This window comes from Zea mays, chromosome 7 (genome assembly GCF_902167145.1).
Source record: "Zea mays cultivar B73 chromosome 7, Zm-B73-REFERENCE-NAM-5.0, whole genome shotgun sequence".
NCBI lineage: Eukaryota > Viridiplantae > Streptophyta > Magnoliopsida > Poales > Poaceae > Zea > Zea mays.
Window position 1 is genome coordinate 127,632,299 of NC_050102.1, and position 21,579 is coordinate 127,653,877.

Sequence of the window (21,579 nt, forward strand, 5' to 3'; positions counted from 1 at the left end):
ATCATCCCTTCCTTCTACATTTGCCTGATGAGAAAGACAGATCGCTGAACTCATGCACTCTTGGATCCCGGCCGTCTGGAAAAACACGTTGCAACATCTCAATGTCACTCTCTGCGAGTTCACCAACCAGACGATCATCATCTGAATCAGCAGCCATAGCAAAGGCATATGGCTCCTCTTCATTCCTAAACTCAGGATTGTTCGAGGCAATAAATCCATCACCGAAGCAGCCACGTGCCACGGTCTAAGGATCAACCACAAGAGCAGCGGTCTCTCCTGCAACATGTACAAGATCATCAGTCCCACGTCAAATGGAATGAGCAAAGTGCTCATGGTCCAAAATGAAGATGTAATGCTAATGAAACTTACTGCAATTGGTTTATGCCAAAGGGATACACGCAGCAGAATATGTCTGTAGGCCATCTCCTGGCTGACTTAATGGGATCAAATTAGGGCCAGATTGAGCATCAGGCACAGTTGGCACGTCATCCACAGCACGATCATAGTCTTCAGGGGGACGATCTACTACAACCGACCGCATCATAACCTCCATGAGTTGCAACTAGGTCTTCATAGCCGAAGTAACGTAATTATCCCAATCCAGTTGAGAATCAATTGGGATGACTCGTCTTATGACATTTGGTGGATGACCAATGTTAAGCACTCCATCAACCGCAATGTCATCATCTTCATGGTAACCTAGCTTTTGTTTAGCCTTTGTAAACACATCGCTCAAGGAGGGTCTACCAACAAATAGTACAGACATGTGTCGCATGTCAATGAACTTGGCATTTTCATAGGGATCTTCTTCCACATTGCCTCCATGATATAAGCTCATAAAATTGTCCATCTATTTGAAACACGAATTAAACATTCAATATCCACTATGGATGGTTATTGCCTAACCACAACCCACTAATAACTAGCTACATAACTATAACTATAACCACAACCCACTAAAATACTAACCACCTTATAACTAACTACTTAATAACTAAGTATAAATTTTGACAGCACCTCCCCTGCACGGGGAGGATACTAAAACCTGCACATTCAACTCACATTCATCATATTCGATCAAATTCGCATTTATCACATTCATTTTCATGACACTCACATTCAACAAACAACTAATTATAGCAACAAAACTAACATACCTAACAAAAATGTTAACACAATAACTAAAAATACTAACTAAATACTCAAAAAATTACCTAGATGGCCGGGGGCGAGGTCGGACGACAGCGGCCCGGGGCAACGGTGGCGTGGTGACGGCGGGGCGAGGTCGGATGACGGCGGGGTGGCGGGGCCACGGGGCGCGTGGGTGGCGGGCCGGCCGGCGTGGGCCTGTGGGCGGCGAGGCAGCGACGTGGTTTCAAGAGTGAGAAAAACGGGGAAGAAGGTGACCCCGCGCGGTATAAAGGGGGTCGGCGCCAAGATCTATGGCGCCGACCCCCTGACACGATTCTGCCGGTACCAGGGGTCGACGCCAAGATCCATGGCGCCGACCCCCACCACCTCACCATCCACGTCACCCAGTCAGGCACCATCAATGTTGGCGCCGTCACACGTTAGCTCGGCGATATAATGGCGCCGAGCCGGGGGGTCCATTTTTTAAAATGAAACTGCAAAGGGCATAATTGTGCAAAAAAAAACCCAAAAGGGCTAGATTGTAAAAAAGTTGGCCCTACTCACTGCCAACTCACTTTTTTAGTCTTAGGTGGTGTTTGAATGCACTAGAGATAATAGTTAGTGGCTAAAATTAGCTAAAGTCATCCAAACACTAGCTAATAGTTTAGCTATTAGTTATTTTAGTAAATTAGCTACTAGTTAGAGCATCTCCAAGCGACTCTTAATTTTTGGCTCTCTATTTGACTCTATATTTATCTTTTCATAAAGATTACACTTTATATGTAGCATCTCATCAGTCCAACAGGATCTAGTTTGACTAGTCAGAGTGGCTAGCCAAGTTTGGCCAGTGACGGAACCAATTTAAAGAGTCAAATAGCTTGACGAGTCACATTGTTAGTCGGTTGGAGATTTATTTTGCTACTAAGTAGCCAAAATTTGGCTTGACGAGTTAATTGACTAATCTTTTGAAGATGCTCTTAACTAACTATTTGTTAATTAGCTAATTATACTAGAATTTTTTAGTCAACTAACTATTATCTATAGTGCATCTAAGGGAGTGTTTGAATGCACTAGAGCTAATAGTTAATTAGCTAAAAATATACTAGTAGAATTAGCTAGCTAACAGATAGTTAGCTAACTAGTAGTTAATTTACTAAAAATAGCTAATAGCTAAACTATAAGCTAAGGTGTTTGAATATCTCTAGCTAATTTTAACCACTAACTATTACTCCCTCCGGTGCAGTAAAAGAAGTCATCCTGCGCGTGACCGAGCGTGCACAAAAAGAAGTCATAGCGCGCGTGGGTCTGGGATTTGGACGTTATTGCCCCTAGTAATTGCACAAAAAAAGATGCATTTAAGAGGAATCGAACTTGAGACCTCCAGTCTAGAATGCCTTGGAGCTGCTGCAGCAACCAATCAAGCCTGATTGTTTTAGTGACATTAATGCACTCATATCCCTATTTAATAGGGGCAAACAGGGAAAACTCTATGATAATTAATCACTCCTTGGTATGCACAATTATGTCCTAAACGACTACCTTTACTGCACTGGAGGAAGTATCTCTAGTGCATTCAAACACCCTCTAAATACCCTTCATCTTCCGTGTTCGCTCCTTCCAACCAATCGATACAGAGATCTATTCTAGAAAGCAGCTTTATCCGAGAATCTAGCGGAAGCTGTTTTTCGAACCACGCGGCCCACCTGAGCTGATCTTTTCCTCCCTTTGTCAGAGTCCGCAGTTACTACCGCAGCTGAGAGATCAAGACGAGATCTCGGACGAAATGGAAGTTTCTCAAATTTCTGCATGCGAACGAGAACGAGCGCCGACGCGTCCAAATGGCAAGGCCGTAATTGCAGTGCCACGTCTGACCGTTTCCCTGTGTGTCTGTCTCCTCACTCCCGTGTCCCGTCTCCTTTTTTCCCACTACGCGGTCTTCGCTCGCTCCTCGAGTTCAGTCCTCACCTCCCCACCGAGCTCCATTAATGGCGCCTCCCCTAATTTTGCCATAAGTGCCGAGACCACGTGGGGTCTGGGAAGGAAAGGCTACTGCCACTTCAGAGGTCGGCCTGGGAGGCTGCATCGCATCCACATGGGGTACCAGCCCATGCACGGCAACGGCGGGACAGCCGGTGCCGGGACATCAGGCTCCGGCGGCGGCGGCGGCGGAGACCACTTGCGCCACCACCAGCAGCAGCGCCTGCACAGCCCCCGCATGGCCGGCGGAGGCTCCATGACGCGCCGGGCCAGCTCGTTCAAGCGCGGCGGGGGCGGCGAGATCGAGCTCCAGATCGGCTCTCCGCGCTCGCCGAGGTGCGACGGGTTGGGGAGCCCTCCCTCGGACTCCGTGGAGTCGTCCGGTAGCGGCCTCCTCCTCCACCAGAGCCAGCAGAACCAGCACCTCCGGTTCCGGCTCTTCAAGCCGCCGGTCTCCGGCGGCAGCGCGGTCGGACTTGGTCTGGGGATCCGCGAGAGGAGGAAGCTCGGGAACATGCTGTTCCTCGCCTTCTGCGGCGTGTGCTTGCTCCTCGGCGTCGTCAAGATCTTGGCGGGCGGCTGGTTCGCCCTCCCTGGCAATGACAAAGACGCCGATTTGAAGGTAAATAATTAGGATTTTTATGTGCAATGGTAGCTGTTATTATTTGATACGCCTATGTTGTTCACCCTCCTGAGTCATGATCAACAGCTCCTGGAGAGTCACCTAAATGTCTTATCCCAACTTGTCATGATGAATAAACATGCTCTCAGCCTACTTGTTCAGTTACTTGCAAGCTCGGTGGTCTCGTTGCAGAAAGCATCACGATTTTCTGAATTTGTTTATCAGATGCCCCTTTTCATAGAATTTATTACCCTTAGCATTCCCAATTGTAGCAATGCATTTTGCGAGCCTAGTAATTTCCAGCTGTAATTTCACTCAGTGGGATTAGGACCGCAATGGTTTAACAGATATCTGATGGGACCTGCATTCTGTTGTGATCCTTTTAGTTTGGATTGTATAAAAAATCATTTTAATGAAATAGCTGGGAGATATAAGAGACCGGCCTAGCAAAAATAATCTGGTTTTGGATCTGTTAGGTTGGACCATTTGAGTTAGGGAGCATATCAAGTGCAAACCAATCTATTGGTGCAAAACTTGCAAACCAACACAAGAATGGAGACAAGAATGGAGGTGGCAAGACCTTTTTTATATGATTTTTTTTAAAAGGTTCTCCCACCTCCATTCTTTTGTTGGTTTGCACCAATAGGTTGACTTGCACCTGATATGTTACATTTATACTGTTCTATGGAACTTCATTAGATAGGTACCAATGAGAAGCTTTCGGTACAGACGGACAGGTATTGGCAGTTGGCTTACAAAGAGACACTAGCTCTAATGTTACTGTCTATTACTCTATTGGCAGTTGGTTTCTGTAGGCTGTTTGTGCACCTTCGTTTTCTTCTCCCGTATATGTCTATGGTCTCATATAGACACCTTTTGTCTTTGTCATCAATGGTCATGGTCTTTACTAGCCATAGGTGTGCATATGGTAGTTAATACTAGGGGTGCAAACAGTCAGATAGCTACAGTCTTGGTTTCGGATTCAAATACCGATGGTGTCAACTGTGTCGGATAGTTCTTGTGTCATGTGTGTGTGGGGGGGGGGGGGGGGGGGGGCATGTGGGTGCGTGTGTGTGAACATCAGAACATGGGTATGGATGGATCTGTACTCTTCTATACGGATTCAAACTTGGATACGGTCAGAAAATATCTGTATCATTTGCACCCCTAGTTAATACGATTAATCTCTGTGTTCATTGCTTGGGCTTATACATAAGAATTCCTTACTGAGTACTGCCAGATCAAAACTGCAACCTTCTTATTGCCTCTCACCATTGACTAGAGTAGTGCCCTTATCTCTCTATTTAGTCTAGCAATTAGCCAATGCTAGACTTCCATACGCTGGATTTGATCAACGACCAATTTCGGAAATTTCTCTTCCGAATCTTTCTAGAGTCGCCTCTGTTATGCCTAAATTTATACATAAAGACTGTTTGGTCTGGGCAGTGAACATTCTTGTAGCATAAGGACAAGTCCTCCAGTTGTGAGGCTACCAACCAGGGCTCAAACCCTGGTTCGCACAAAAAGGCCCCTTGCTGTGTTCCCCAAAAGCATGAGTGCTTGTGGCAACCATGCCCTCTTACCGGTAAGAACAAGCTGTCAGGTGCCTTTTCTTGAGTCTTGACCTTTGAAGCAATGCCTTTAGGGCCTGTTTGGAAGCAAGGTATTTTTATAGTTTCTAAGCAATACCATGGTTTATAGGAATATTTAAGTATTTTATGCCATGAGGTGTTTGGTTGCAATCCTAAAAATTATGTTTCAAAGCCATGGTATTTTAGATACCATGATATTTTTGGAGTATTTAAAACTCCGCTCCAACCCAAAGTTTTCATGGCATGGCTAGCTTTTGTCTAAATACTATGGTTTACATTATTGTATCCATACAATATTGCAAAACTACGGTATTCTTGGAAGTGACCAAAACTATGGTATTGTCATGACAATTGCAATGTATAGTATTGTAGAACTATGGTTTTAAAAAACATTGTTACCAAACAGGCCCTCAGGGTGTCTTTGCCCCTTGGTTGAGCTTTTATTAGCAATAGTTTATTTCCAATCGTGTTGTATTTTTGTGTATGCCCTGAGCTTATTACATTGTTTCAGCATTTCATGAAGTTTATATAACCTGGATTTTTTATAGTTAATCCAAATTTATTGTTGATCCATATAATGGATTTAAGTATCAGAAGGTTTGGTACTATTATATTATAATGCAAATTGGATGCATTTTTACATGTTTGTAGGATCTCTCTATCTCCTTCTCTGGTGAGAAAGTGCATCAAGCTGATCATCACTTCGTATACATGGGAGGAAAAGAGAGTGACAGGACTTTGATGACAGTGGAATCTAGCATCGGTGGAAGAGAAGACGGTGTGGCTGAGGCTAGTAGTATATCTCTGCCTAGACCCATCCTTTTGTCAGCAATGATTTATGAAACTTTACTTTCTTTTTTGTTGGTGCTTCATGTAGGCCTCTGATATCTGGTCTCAGCCAAGCAGTACAAATTTCAGACAATGCATTGTTTCAAACTCTCATAAAAGTAAGTTAGTTTGTATGTCAGTAATATATCTAGCCTTTCTTCTGGCCTTTCTTGACATAATTTAGTCTCTTGTTCTTAATTTTGTAGAGCAAGATTCTCATACGAATGGTTACATTCTCATAAATGCAAATGGAGGTTTGAATCAAATGAGATTTGGGGTGCGGCTACTATTGTATAGATCTGTTCTAGGTATCTGTATTTGATGGCTGATATCTGATGGCATTGTTCCTCACATTGTAGATATGTGACATGGTTGCTGTTGCTAAGATCCTGAAGGCAACTCTGGTTCTTCCTTCACTCGATCATACATCCTACTGGGCAGATGACAGGTTGGGATCTCCAGCGGCAACCTTCTTATCTCTAAATCCACTATAGGCTTGTCAATCAATGCACTCATTCTTGGTTCTTCATTTCACTAGTGAATTTAAGGACCTTTTCAACTGGAGGCACTTCATTGAGTCACTGAAAGAAGACATTGATATTGTTGAAACACTTCCCCCTGAATACAGTGACATTGAACCTTTGGCTAAAGCTCCGGTATCTTGGTCGAAGGTTGAAGCCTGAAACTCGATGTCTTTAAGTATTGAGATATGATGAAAGCACTCACTCAGTATTTTATTCTGGGCAGGTGCATTATTACAGAGATGAAATCCTCCCCCTTCTGAAGAAACACAAAGTCATTTACTTTACACATACAGATTCTCGCCTTGCTAACAATGGCCTTCCTAGTTACATTCAGAAATTAAGATGCCGAGTTAATTACAGATCTTTGAAGTATTCTCATACAATTGAAGATCTTGGTAATACCCTAGTTTCAAGAATGCGTCAGGACCGAAGCCCATATCTTGCTCTCCATCTAAGGCAAGATCCTTGATCTAAGGATGCTTCTGTTTGCATATTTCTATTGTTATTTTTGTGCATGATTAGTGCAGTCAGTTATTTTATTTCTTAATCCTGACTCTCCATTTAGCTGTTGTTTTATATTTGTAACAATATGAGGATTTAAATCTTACATTCTCTATGTTCAAAATATTGAATGATAAATCTTGTATTGCATGGACAGAATACATAAATCATTTTGCTATATCAGAGAAAGCACAGATAGAATTACTATCTTGTCTCTTTAAAGAAAAGACAACTGAGGTTGCAATCAAAAGATGTTGTGGATCTCGCTGTAATTGTAATCTTTTTGATAGATTGAGTGAATTGCCTATATGAGTATATGATGGATGATCTTAAACAGGCCTGCTGCCTGAGTGCTTGACAGTATTTTATGATATCATCTTCTCTAACAAAGTTAAATTTTATCAATCATTAATTAGTCTAGAAAATTGCTTTGAAATTTTAGCCATAAGTTCTTGGAACTACAGCAGCAAATAATTCTACAAAAGTATGGTTCCATATATCCGAAGTTTGTTTAGCTAGTCTAGCAAAACAGAATTTTTACTCGAATCCTTAAGTAACCATACTAATACATCTTATTACTGAACTCTCTATCTACACCTTCTAGCGCATTAAGATAAATCATGTATTAACATATTATAGTAATCATGCACAAAGTAAGCTGCAGTACTTTTCAAGCTTTGCTCATTTGATTAATTTGTGTCAGTTTTGATTTCTTTCAGGTACGAGAAGGACATGCTAGCTTTTACTGGTTGCAGCCATAACTTGACATCAGAAGAAGAGGAGGAACTGCGTAAAATGCGGTATGAAGTCAGTCACTGGAAAGAGAAAGAAATCAATGCTACTGAGAGAAGAAGCCTTGGTGGCTGTCCTTTGACGCCAAGGGAAACTTCAATTTTACTCAAAGGACTGGGTTTCACTCGAAGCACCAGAATTTACTTGGTTGCTGGTGAAGCTTTTGGCAATGGAAGCATGAATGCTCTGAAGGACGATTTTCCCAATATTTATTCTCATTCTACGCTGGCAACAGAAGAGGAACTTGCACCCTTCAAAAACCATCAGAATATGCTTGCTGGTCTTGATTACATCGTGGCTCTTCAGAGTGATGTCTTTATTTACACTTATGATGGAAATATGGCAAAAGCTGTACAAGGACATCGTCGTTTTGAGAACTTCAGAAAGACTGTTAATCCAGACAGGTAATACATTAAACTGTTAGATGGGTCTGTTATGGTCAATTTAATTTTGCGCCGAATGAACATCTAGCCTTGTGGTTTGTGTTGTAGACAAGCGGTCATCCACTTCTTCGTCTCTTTTTTTCTCTTCTGAATATCTGATTCTTTGTCCTGCAGGATGAATTTTGTGAACCTGATAGATGAATTCGATGGAGGAAGAGTGCCTTGGGATATATTCAGCTCAGAAGTGAAAAGATTACACAAAGATAGAATAGGTGCTCCATATTTTAGGGAGCCTGGCGAATTCCCAAAGCTAGAAGAGTCTTTCTTTGCAAATCCCTTGCCTGGCTGTATATGTGAGCAACATAGTGAAGAATGAAGATGCAGGTGTGCTGATGGTTCTTAACCCACGCCTCTGAAGTCAGAAAATATAGGCCTCTTACTGCCTGCCAGATGTTACTTACACCGTTGTCGAGCCACGGTCAGTGAATTCGTTCCAATGAATACACCACTGCTGGGACAATTAATTCCAGTCTCAGCCCTTACTGGACTACACAGTATGGATAATGGATGTTCTGCAACGGGCGTGACTGAATCAGTTTTTGCACGACTGTAGTATGAGTGGCTAGGCCTATGAGGCTATGAAATTTGCTGCAATTGGTACATAAAAGATACACACACTGGAGGAGTGTATGCCGAGGGCTTATAATTTTCCACAACTTTTGTACTTGATTATTTGTAACAAGACATTGTTTGCAGAATTGCACAACTACATTTGCAAATACAATGGTACATACAACATACATTTCCAGTGCTAGCCATTCAGAATGCAGCAACGGATTTTGATTGTGCATACAACCCTAGCTTATATGTTCAAGTCTCAAGAAAACAGTTTGAACTTGTGCAAAATGTGTCAGGTTATAGCTATCCATATATCCGACTAATTTACATGAAACTGGCCTTGTATCCCCCACTGCGTCGTCTCAAATTGATTGGGTGTGCTTGGTCGCTTCCGGACCCGAATTGGTTCGGTAGTATATCGTGGTTGGCTTAGTGCCTGGTGGAGCTGGGGGTGCTCACTCGGTTATGCACACTCATCTCCAAAGTTGAGTTGGTGTGTGCCTTTGCTATGGGGCTGTGCTTGGTACCATGGTGTGACAGATAATTGTTCCCCAAAATTATAAGTTATCCATTATTCTTTCAAATAAAAAGAAAAAATGGTACCGACCACCCAACCAACCATTATGATGTGTGGAAGTTGAGGAATATATTAAGAGAGTTAAGGTCTTGTTTGGGAGCAAGAATAATGGAAGAATATCGTCATGCTAGAGTACAATAGATATTGTTCACATCAGCCCTAGCTAGGCTGTCCTAGGCCCAACACCCATAACAGATTTAGAATGAAACTAGACTATATGTAATTACTTATAAGAGGAAATAAAGTATTATAAATTAATATTAATAAAGTTCATGGCACATGTAGGGACCATGATGCCTAAGAGGTGAGGATGAATAAGGCAATCTATTTCATAAATTAAGATTTCTATTTTTTGTCTAATCGAATTTATGAAATAAATAAACTATCGATGTAACTTTGGGAGCAAGAATATCTATTGTACTCTGCATAACTCAATAAAAATACTAAAGTGGTCAATGGCTTGTTTTTAATCTTGCGGAGGAAGGAGCAAGAAATACGATTTAGGAGAGAGATTAGATCAATTAGAATCATTTAATCTAGATTTAGGTCAATTAAAGGGATTTGATCAACTAGAGATACTGTTAGATTTAGATCAACTAGAGATATGAGTGGGTATGATAAGTTATAATTTAATTGAGTCTTTTGTGGTCAGAAGTTCTCTTTATATAAAGAGAGATGATGTAGTAAGAAGAAAGGAGTGAAGAAAAAACAAACAATTCAACCCCACTAATACTACTAATCACTGAAGGGAAGCCCAATTAAACCATAACAATAATATCCAATCCTATATCTAATTAACCTAAATTTAATAGTTTCTCTAACTATTAGATCCCTCTAATTAACCTATTCTAATCTTTTTTTCTAGTCCTTATTTCTTCCTTAGCAAGGGCGTTATAGACCACACCCAGACTGGGCCGTCCTCGGCCCACACCCATAACAAAATCACGCACAATTCCCACTGGGCCATCCACGGCCCACATCTTTGACAAAAATCACGCACAATTCTCACAACGCGTGCTTAGTTTTTACAATTTTTATGTACACAGTCCCATGATTACAATCTTTTGAGATTTTTTTTTTCGATTTAGATATTTAGAATCTATGACTTTGACAACCTTGGATGTACTAAAAAGCCAAAATGAATTATAATTTAATTGTAATGGAAAGCAGTAACTTTGTATGTCCATTTCACCGGTTCTATGATTACAATATTACCTGAAGACCTCTGTAATTCATTGAGAGAGATTGGTCATGTCTGTTTACCCTCTATATTATATGATTCTGCTTAAATAAATTAAAGTACAAACAAATAACACAGATTATTGATAGATTATATAATCTAGATAAACAATACATATTATTAGATAGATTATACTCCCTCCGTCTTAGAATCCAAGTGTACCCATTTTTTGTTTTTGTCAATATAAGACGTGCTCTCTATACACACGTGCATCGATACAGTGGTATAGAGATAATTAAATGTATTTTTAGTCTCTGAACCATAGGTGGTTACACCTTATATAATAGGACGGGAAGAGTATAATCTAGATACTTAGATTATGATAATCAAGCAGATGCTTAAACGTTTATATAATCCATAAGTAGGATTATATAATGTTGGAAGGAAACAAATGACCTTAGCGGGTATTTGTTTGGGACTATAATCTGTCCGGATTATATAATTAATTTAAAAGTTGTTAGATTATATAATCTATGCAGATTATAATCCCAAACAAACACCCCACACCCCCTTAGAATCTACAATTGAGAATTTGACAACCTTGTATGTACCTAAAAAAGGGCAAAACGATCATTAATTTGGATGTAATGGAGACAGCGGTAACTTTGTCAGATTGACTAGTATGTGCACCATTTCAAGCACAAAATAGTGCTTTCAGAAAGGCTGGAGGCTCAGCCTGCAACCCCACCACGTACGCAGAATGTGACCATTGCAATTTGCCAATTACCTGTAGTGGGCATCTTAAAAGAACATGAGGAAGGGAACCCATTTGTAAATTGTATGTCAATTACACAACATATATCCAGGCATTGTGAATGCTGCCACAATCAACCTACGACGTTATAGAGTGGTTTTGAGAATCTCTCTAGAGCTAACCCCTTACTGTTACTGCAGCCATGAGCTGCTGCAAGCAAGTTGCATATTGAACTGCAGTATGTTGAAAAGAATATTGATCTGAAAGACCATATTCTGAAAAGTTTGAGTCTACATGAATGAATTGACCAGGTAATGACTTCTTCGCAACTGTTTCCTGCCATATGTCAAAGAAGTCCTCCATGACTGCCTTGGATTTTTCAATGGAAGTTAGGGGATAATACTCTACCTGCATAAAGGGTAAGAATAAAACTCAAACAAGCTTGCCAGTAAATTTGAGCAACATTAGTTAAAGTAGGTTTGCATGGCCAGTTTAAATAACATGAACTTTTCAACTATTGTTTTTTGTCCAGATTTTTTTTATTGTTGGTATTAGCAGAGAAGATACTGAACATGCTTTAACAGCAGTCATAGTAGCGAAGCAAGTGAACAGGCTCACATGTTTTACGGGTAAAGCAGAGATACTAAAGACTGGTATTACACCAACCAAAGTTCATCAAGCTAACAATAAGTTAGTGCTTAAATTTATATTAGTCAATTTATAATTAGTAGTAGACCTCAGAGTCAAACTTTCAAAGAAAAGAACCAGGTCATAGGTACCAATGTACCATGTCATGAGTAGAGGATGCTCTTAAGGATTACTGGTTTAGACTAGCATATTTTTAAATAGTATTTTACCAAATCTAAATCTTAAGTATATCATTTAGTTTGATTTTGATATTTAGTAAGAAAAGGCAAAGAACCAATCACAGGACTCACATCAGTACAAGAGAATTCAAAAGAAGAAAATGAAATGATACCTCCATCATGATTCCTCTCAGTGCTTCAGAATTATTGGGAACACATTTTCCTATCCTCAGGCAGAAATCACCCAGTTGATACTGAAACCCCTGAAGAATATTCAAACACATGAAAATAATTGAAGTTGTATACAAGATTATGACAGAAAAGTGACGAGGTTAACATAGAAAAACAGAAAGCAAATCAAAATCAACAGAAAACAGACCTAGCTAGTTGAGTTTGAACAAAAATATACACCTTTGATAACCCAATATTTTAATTTCAGGTAGCTTTGAGATCTTTGTGGAAACTCTTGGGTATTAGTTGAGCCCATCCTAACTCTTATACCTGTTGGTAATGGTAGAAAATTGTTTAGCCATCCGAAATAGGTTTCACATGGGTATACCCCCTAGTAACGGATCATGCAAGGAACACTCTAACTCCAAGCACCTCTCCCCTGTTGCTTGATAATTATCCAGTGGCTTTGGGCACCTATCCCCAATTGAAGAAAAGCTCATACAACACCGGTTGAGATGTCCAAAGGAGATCTCCATAGTCCATACACACCAGTTCATAGTGGATTAGTGGAATCCTAAAGCACGATAGTAATGAGAAGACAGACAGGCAAGAGGAAGCCGAAGTTGATATGGGAAAAAAACAGTAAAAGGAGACTTAAAAAGATGGAATATACCCAAAATTTTAGCCTTAAATAGGAGTGCATGAAAAACAAATGTCAATGTGCCTAAACCTTGACATATGGTCTCTGTTGGGTTTCAATTCTAGTCTACCCCAACTTGCTTGGGACTAAAAAGCTTTACTGTTGCTGTTTGGGTGAGTATGAACAAGATTGGGGAGGGTAAGTGTCAGGGTACTAGGTATATTGTAGATTGGGCCAAACGAAGGGCATGTGGGCTGGACTGATCCTATTTCAGCCCACTACGGCTAGCCACGAGATGCATCGTACAAATACTGGAGTTGTAGCAATGGAAGGGTGCCGAGGACCAGAACCAGCGGCAAGCGCGAGCTCAAGTCGAGGCAAGTGATTGCTCGAGGCTAGCTTAGGCTAGAGTTCCTATCCCTTTCTGCTTCCTTTGATCTATGCATCCACAACCTCCTAGTATATTCCAGTAAACCAAATTGTTCCTTGTGTGGTTGAGTTAAGCAATTGGGTCAGCGACAATTGGTACCAGATCCAATTCCGATCTAGGGAGCCCCACTAATAAGTTGATGACGACGAAGGAGTTGATGGCCGTGATCCTAGAGAAGCTGCGCGAAATGAATGCTCAGTGGCACAACCCCACTGAGAAATAGGAGTATAGGTGTACATTCGGGCCGCCTGACCTGGCCCGTTTGAATTTCGGGCCGAGCCGTATTTAATTCGGGCCGGCCCATGGGCCTAGCCCTCGACCCACGGTCTGGCACGTAATTGCTTAAACGTGACGGGCTCATTTCGGGTGACCCAAAATTATAAAAAGCCGAAACACAATTTAAATTTAAGTACAAAATCGAAAATCAGACCTGTTAGCATTCTAAGGTCAAAAGTATAGTTTAAATTAAAGTAAAAAAAATTGCTTTATGTATACTTAAATCGTATAAATAGGGGTAAACGGGGTCTCTGATGTTTCATAGAAATTGTTTGTTACGTCAGAATCAGAAGAAACTAATTCTGTATGGAGAAACAAAATATCTCTCATTTCCGACGCGAATAGATTTTTTTTTGAATTTCTAAATAAAGGTTCTTGTCTTGTGGGGAACGATGCACAAATTTTTGGAATCCGGTACCAACAGGTATAATCCCCCCCAGAACTACGTTTTCTTTCAGACCTTTCAACCAATCAATACGACCTCGTAGGGCAGCTTTTGCTAAAACTCGAGCAGTTTCTTGAAAACTTGCTTCAGATATGAAACTTTGGGTATTCAGGGAAGCCCTTGTTATTCCCAATAAGATTGCCCGATAATAGATCGATTCATCTAAAGCCCGCCCTGCTCGTTCCGCTCGCAATAGTCCTATTAATTCCCCAGGTAAAAAAACATTAGACATTCCATCTTCGGAAACCCTTACTTTTGATGTTACTTGGCGTATAATAATCTCTATATGTCTATTATGGATCTGTACCCCTTGGGATCGATAAACCTTTTGGATCTTATTAACCAAAGAGATACGACTTTGGGCTATGGTTAGCTCAGCTCCAATCAAGAATCCCCAGGGAACCCCAAGAATTCTTGGTATACGTTCATTCCAATCCTCAATTCTCCTTTCGAGATTCGGCGATAGTGAATCAATTGAACGCGCTTCGAAGATTTGTTCTACTTTTGGAAGACCTTGCGTTATATCACTGGATCTCGATTTTTCATATATAAACGTAACTAACCTATCTCCTTTGTAAAGGATTTTTCCATAATGACCATGAACAGTTGCTCCTATAGTGGCCAAATAAGGCTTAGCTGCTCTTAGAACAAAGGAGTCCATATTAACAATGAAAATTTGACCAGATTTTTTTATGTGTAATTTAAATAGACATAAATTTTCACAAATAAATTGTCCAAGGTGAATTATTGCCAATGTCTCTTCCCATGAGTCATGATGGAGAAAGTGCCAATTCAAATGGAATGGCTCCAACATGATGTTACTGTCAAAATTCGAAATCCTTTTATTTTCGTCTATTAAAGAGTATTTAAGTCCTTGAAGTACTTGTAAGGTTTGTTTCAAATTGTCAAGGAACAAGTATTTTTTTAACAAGATCTGATTATGCGTTAATAAATAGTAAGATGAAGAAAAATTCGATATACTAGGTACAATAACGCCTAAGAGCCCAAAAATATCTCGAATAGGAATTCTAGGATTCGATTCTTTTACCGCATTGGGATATTTAGAATTCTTGAATAAACCAATTCGAGAACAGTTGGATGCCAACAAAATCATCAAAGATGGATATTCTTTATTTCGATTCAACAAGGTGCCAATAACTTCTTGATGTTGGCTAAGTGATTGAATCTTCGCCTTGGAATAAAAGGAATTGGTATTGTTGCGATCTAACCTATTATTGGGAATCAATCCTACACTTGTCCTATCATACCTTCTTCGTGTATACAAAATAGTAGACTTGACTAACTCAATTCTTAGGAAATCGCGAATTAGATCATTTGTTCTTACCTCAACAAGAGAAGCACGAGCTCCCTCTTTTTCTTCTTGTTCCCAATTCACTACTAAGCAAGTTCGAACGAATTGACTATTCGTGTGATAAATTCTTTGAGTTAACTTGCTATTTTCATGAGAAATAAAATTGACAAGTCGAAGTTGGAGATTATCCTCTTCTTGCAGGAGATCCTGCGGGAAAAGTGTTGCTAAATTTATCCCTTCGTCCATTTCATATGCGACTGCAGGTCGAACCGAAACAAAATACTTTTCCTTGCTTTTGAGAAATTTTTTCCGTTGAACATAAACCCAATTTTTCCTTTTTTTTATTCTATTTGTTTTTGATGTGGAAACAGTCTTTCTCTACCCTTGGGCAATGAGTTTCGACGTATTGGGTGTATCCGTTTTTATCGAAGCTTTCATTTTTGTGCTTATCCTAGTTGTTGGTTTAGTTTATGCATGGCGAAAAGGAGCCTTGGAATGGTCTTAACTGAATATTCAGAAAAAAAAAGAAGGAAAAGATTCCATTGAGACAATTATGAGTTTGATTGAGTTTCCGTTACTCGACCAAACAAGTTCCAATTCCGTTATTTCAACTACACCAAACGATCTTTCAAATTGGTCAAGACTCTCAAGTTTATGGCCCCTTCTATATGGTACCAGTTGTTGTTTCATTGAATTTGCTTCATTAATAGGCTCACGATTCGACTTTGATCGTTATGGATTGGTACCAAGATCAAGTCCTAGACAAGCGGACCTAATTTTAACAGCTGGTACGGTAACAATGAAAATGGCTCCATCTTTAGTGCGATTATATGAGCAAATGCCTGAACCGAAATACGTCATTGCTATGGGAGCCTGTACTATTACAGGGGGCATGTTCAGTACAGATTCCTATAGTACTGTTCGAGGAGTTGATAAGTTAATTCCTGTGGACGTCTACCTGCCGGGTTGCCCGCCTAAACCAGAGGCTGTTATAGATGCCCTAACAAAATTTCGTAAGAAGATAGCGCGACAATGGGGATGGCATAGCTGTTGGATGGTTAGGACATCCCGTCTTTAGAGATAAAGAAGGACGCGAGCTTTTTGTACGTCGTATGCCTACTTTTTTTGAAACATTTCCGGTCGTTTTGGTAGATGAAGAGGGAATTGTGAGAGAGGACGTTCCTTTTAGAAGAGCAGAATCCAAATATAGTGTTGAACAAGTAGGCGTAACGGTGGAGTTCTATGGTGGCGAACTTAATGGAGTAAGTTATTCTGATCCTGCTACTGTAAAAAAATATGCGCGGCGTGCTCAATTAGGGGAAATTTTTGAATTAGATCGAGCTACTTTGAAATCAGATGGTGTTTTTCGCAGCAGTCCAAGGGGTTGGTTCACTTTTGGTCATGCTACCTTTGCTTTGCTCTTCTTTTTCGGACACATTTGGCATGGCGCTCGAACCTTGTTCCGAGATGTTTTTGCTGGTATTGATCCAGACTTGGATGCTCAAGTGGAATTTGGAACATTCCAAAAAGTTGGAGATCCAACTACAAGGAGACAGGCAGCCTGATACCACATTGCTATGGTATCTTTCACCTCCATTTTTTGTTTGATTTGACATGAGGAACATCTCCTGTCCTTTCTTTGACTCTTTTTCTTTTTTTATATGGGAAATGATCCCAAATGATAAGTGAATAGGTGTGGAAGTTATAATTGTAAATAAACCAGGATCGAATCTATGGAAGCATTGGTTTATACGTTCCTTTTAGTTTCGACTTTAGGGATAATTTTTTTCGCTATCTTCTTCCGAGAACCACCTAAGGTTCCGACTAAGAAATGAAATAATTTAATTGAAGTAAGAAGAATTTCTGGACCGAAAATCACGTCAGAGCCCAAATTTCAAAACAAATTAAAAAAAAGATAAGACAATTAAATTTGACCAAAAGTCCAAAAGAAAACTTAATATTTCTATTAAGTTACTAGAGCTATGCAATGACTACCTTGTTAAAAAATCCTTTTGTTATAAGGAAAAAGAGTATAATCAAATCCATACAGAGTTCGTAAATTCAGTTCATTGTCTAATGTTCATAACAAAAGTAAATACATCACATACTCTAATTCAAAGTTGCAAAAAAGCATCATCTCTAGCTTTGTGTTTTTTTATCAAGTACATGAAAGTGTGGATTGAAGTGTGGTTTTAATGATATATGGGCCTTTTCGTGCCTCTATATGGGCAATTTCGTGCCTGCCTTAAACGGGCCATGCTCGTGCCCGCCCGTGGGCCGCGACCTTGGCCCAAACCCGGCCCGACACTAAAATACGGGTCGTGCCGTGCTTGGGCCGTACTTTTTTCATGCTTCGGGCCAGCCCATCAGGTCCGGCCCAAATGTACACCTATAAAGAAGAGTATTGTTCGCCTTCATCGATCCCCATCCACATCGCCCACATCGATGAGGACCAGGAGTTGTAGTGTGTACCGGATGGGGACATGGACAAAGCACAGCGTTGGCTGACTTACTGAGCCTGTGCCTGCCAACCCAAGGAGCTGCAGATACTATATATACCAAGGAGCAGCAACAGCACCAGGTCATTGAGCGACCAGACCCTGAACCCGACGGCGAGCTTTGCTTGAGGCGAGCCTGCAGACTCAAGTTACCTTTTCAGTCTTCTTCTCCTAGATACTTCACAGTTGTACCCATATCCTCTATAAGCTTCCAGAAACTAGTTTGATTGGTGCTGTGGTTTTTGAATTGTGAGTGAATTTGATTTCGGTCGGTGATAGTGAGGTCCATTGGTATGGGTAGAAAACTATTTAACCATTAGAAATGGGTATACCCACTAGTGTAGGGAACTCCAACTCCAAGCACCTCCCCATTATTGCTTGATCGTTATCCGGTGGGTTTGGGCAAATGTGTATGGAGGAGTTTGCGGAGGGTAACAAGGTATGCACAATGATGACCTGGATTTGGGTGTGGGGAAGTACTGGTGTGCCCAAACCCTCTTCAGTGGCAGGTATACTAAGCTACTAACTCATATGTGCCACATGCTGCTTGCCCTTGTCAGTTATCAACCTTGTTAGTTCTCCTGTTTCACTCAACACCTGCTGTGGCTTTCCTCATGAAGTTCTCGCCAGGAAATTTGAGACTATATATTAAGCAAGCGTCAGACAGAGTCCAATTTGAACAGAAAATACAGATTTGTTCACTTAGCAGAAGGGAAGACAAAATGAGTAAACTGAAGTTCAGCATAATTGACAGTTTCAGATCGATTACAAACACATTTGTCCGCTATCGCTTGAATCAAAGCAAAATAAGACTCCTAAGAGCAAAACTCTAAATACAGGGGTCGAATCTGGAACCAGAAGAGCAAAAGGTACCTCGAAGTTGAGGGCGACGCGGATTCTGTATGACTGGAGCTTCTCCATGACCTGGGGGAACGCCGCATCGGCCTGGAGAACGAGGCGCTGGGCGCGGACGATGGAGAAGTAGAGACCCGGGCGCTCGTGGAGCGCGACGCCGAGGAGCTCCCTAGGCAAGTCGGGGTGCTGCTGCACCGCGGGGCCTCCCGCGCCGTCCCGGGTCATGGCGCGGTAGAAGAAGATGGAGGTCTTCCACCGCCCGTCCTTGGAGCCGCCTAGGGACTCGGCGCAGCCACACGCCTCCGCCAGGATCTGGCTGTTGAGCGTCGCCCCGGGACTCGGATGCCAGTGCATCAACCTGCGCGCCGAAAACCGCGGTTTGAGGCGGAGTGGGAGGAGAGAGAAGAAAGTTCGCGATGTGTGAGTACGGTACCATTTGACGGGGGGCATGGCGTCGGTTCGGAGAGGCGCCGGCGCCGGCGTCGGCGTCGGCTACGTCGAGGGACGAGGGGGCAGGGTTGGTGAAGGCTAGAAGGTTGCAGGTACTTGTGTGGGTTGTGTAGAGATGGCCAAACGGGCCGCCCAGCCCGGCCCGGGCCGGGGCTGCTGAGCCCGCGGGCTCAATTTCCTGTCTAAGCCCGGCCCGCAGCGGGCCGGCCGGCCCGTTTAGCACAAAAAAAGCGGGCCGAAAAGCGGGCTAAACGGGCCAGTAAGCACGTTTTAGTGTAAAAAAACGGGTTTAGAGGTAAACGGGTCGTGCCGGGCTAGCTCACCGTGCCTAGTTTCCTGTCCAAGCCCGGCACGGCACGAATAGCGGGCCAGGCTCGGACCGGACCCAAAAGGCGGGCTTCGTGCCGGGCTCGCAGGCCTCGTGCTTATTGGCCATCTATAGTTGTGAGTTCAGCGACGTACTCTATATCTATACTTTATCTATAATTTATACTAGGTGATTGCCCGTGCATTGCAACGGGAACATATAATAACATAATAACTTATATATAAAATGTGTCTTATATTGTTATAAGAAAATGTTTCATAATCCATTTGTAATCCTAGCCATACATAATTTTTGTTATTTTAATTTAGCTGTTTTACTACTACATTGCAACCATCAGTATCATGCAGACTTCGATATATGCCATAATTTGCATGGTCTCATCATTGAAGAGCACGTGCCACACCTGCCTAGGGATGAAAACGGGACAAATACAGTCGGATACAGGGTCATCCCGTATCCTACCCTAATGTATTTCTCTCGGATACGGGACCGGATACGAGTAGTTAAGATTCGGGACGGATACAGGACGAGAACGGGTAATAATCCGGACGGGTAAGAAACGGATAACAAATACTACTCGGGTAGGTACCGAATAATTGTCGGGTAGTTCGTCCGATGATATTAATTGTCCAACCATCCAACAAACACATAAGTTAAGCAATACATAATCATGTATATGATGGATCAAATGTAAGAAAGGAAACCGATAAAATTGACATCATGCAGTTCAAAGTTACTTATCACAAGGACATTATAGAACCAACACCGCAATATTTAAAATTCATAAAATATTCTAGTTTCACTCAAAATTTGCAAATAAGTTACAAAAACTAATAAACATTTTATACAAAGATAACTCAAGTCCTCATGAAAATGATAAAGTAAAGTACTAATTATGTTGAAACTTAGATATTTACACTGATTTCACATGTAACTCATACAAATAAGTGAAAGTGAAATAGAATAAACGCGGGTATCTTATAGATCTTATGATCCAAACATTTTTTATTGTTATATATGGATATATGTTGTGTCTTCATAAAATTTCACGATTTTTTGAGGCTATTTATGTATTATTAATTTCTTGTCATAGAAAATCATCAAAATACAATTAAATCCTTAAAATATTGTAGTATCGACCGAAAAATACAAATAAGTTATCAATACTAATAAATAGTCAATAAAAAGATAAACTTAAGTTCCCACATGGAGATAACTTTAAGCCCACACATAAAAATGATAAAGTCTATTAATTTGATATAAATTTGGACATTATTTCAATGATTTTGGTCTAAAGATATATTTAAACAAAAAATGATGTATTACAAACTTATAGATCTCTTCAAGCTCTACAATTTTCATATAAACTTTATCTTCATCTGATTTCATATGTAAAAGTTATGATTTTATAACTATATTATGCAGAAAAAGAAAAAATGGGTACCCGAATTCCGGGTACCCGTATCCGACCCGAATATCTGGGTATTTTCTGGGTAGTTCTTGCTCCGTATCCAACCCGAATCCGAAGCTACAGTATCCGGGTATTACCCGTATCCGTCCCGAATATAAAACTACCCGAACCCGTATCCGAAAAACGGGTATTAGCACTACCTGTATCCGGTACCCGACGGGTATACCCGACCTGTTTCACCCCTAACACCTGCCGGTAGAAGTTCCCTCGTATATTGTCAGTCATCAGGTACGCACCACCATACACGCTTGCTTAAACAAAAAAAAGCAAGTGTATGTGTTTGCGAAGAGAATTAAAGGCAGGCCGGCACAAAAGCTACCCCGACGATGGCGAGTGGTCATTGCTGTCGGTCCTCCTCTGCGTCACCTCTTGCATCAAGATGATGCCATAGTCCTTGATATAGTAGTCATCAAACGCG

At 41.1% G+C, this 21,579-nt stretch overlaps 3 protein-coding genes across 3 annotated transcripts; 1 reads left to right on the plus strand and 2 right to left on the minus strand.

Moving 5' to 3' along the window:
* Positions 1–3,117: 3,117 nt before the first annotated feature.
* On the plus strand, positions 3,118–9,129 carry LOC100279065 (uncharacterized). Its single transcript, NM_001354577.1, has 9 exons — positions 3,118–3,730; positions 5,974–6,111; positions 6,200–6,269; positions 6,357–6,427; positions 6,510–6,598; positions 6,689–6,821; positions 6,898–7,130; positions 7,895–8,371; positions 8,525–9,129. Exons 1-9 carry the CDS (start codon positions 3,224–3,226, stop codon positions 8,724–8,726), a joined length of 1,920 nt encoding a protein of 639 aa, NP_001341506.1. The 5' UTR covers positions 3,118–3,223; the 3' UTR covers positions 8,727–9,129.
* Positions 9,130–11,402: 2,273 nt separating this feature from the next.
* On the minus strand, positions 11,403–19,456 carry LOC100276988 (uncharacterized). Its single transcript, NM_001150667.2, has 4 exons — positions 19,346–19,456; positions 18,931–19,270; positions 12,459–12,548; positions 11,403–11,887 (listed from the first exon to the last, which is right to left on the minus strand). Exons 1-4 carry the CDS (start codon positions 19,360–19,362, stop codon positions 11,657–11,659), a joined length of 678 nt encoding a protein of 225 aa, NP_001144139.1. The 5' UTR covers positions 19,363–19,456; the 3' UTR covers positions 11,403–11,656.
* Positions 12,602–18,924, minus strand: LOC118472968 (DNA-directed RNA polymerase subunit beta''-like). Its single transcript, XM_035961032.1, has one exon. It carries the CDS (start codon positions 15,803–15,805, stop codon positions 14,129–14,131), a length of 1,677 nt encoding a protein of 558 aa, XP_035816925.1. The 5' UTR covers positions 15,806–18,924; the 3' UTR covers positions 12,602–14,128.
* Positions 19,457–21,579: the final 2,123 nt, after the last annotated feature.

What these genes read in the sequence shown, in the direction of transcription:
- LOC100279065 (NM_001354577.1), top strand. Translation starts at nt 3,224, where the DNA reads ATGGGGTACCAGCCCATGCACGGCAACGGCGGGACAGCCGGTGCCGGG. An exon ending in TGTTTCAAACTCTCATAAAA is followed by an intron (nt 6,270 to 6,356) that starts GTAAGTTAGTTT and finishes TTAATTTTGTAG; the next exon opens with AGCAAGATTCTCATACGAAT. An exon ending in TGAATCAAATGAGATTTGGG is followed by an intron (nt 6,428 to 6,509) that starts GTGCGGCTACTA and finishes CTCACATTGTAG; the next exon opens with ATATGTGACATGGTTGCTGT.
- LOC118472968 (XM_035961032.1), bottom strand. Translation starts at nt 15,805, where the DNA reads ATGGACGAAGGGATAAATTTAGCAACACTTTTCCCGCAGGATCTCCTG.
- LOC100276988 (NM_001150667.2), bottom strand. An exon ending in GCGTCGCCCTCAACTTCGAG is followed by an intron (nt 12,549 to 18,930) that starts GTACCTTTTGCT and finishes AATATTCTTCAG; the next exon opens with GGGTTTCAGTATCAACTGGG. An exon ending in TGAGAGGAATCATGATGGAG is followed by an intron (nt 11,888 to 12,458) that starts GTATCATTTCAT and finishes CCCTTTATGCAG; the next exon opens with GTAGAGTATTATCCCCTAAC.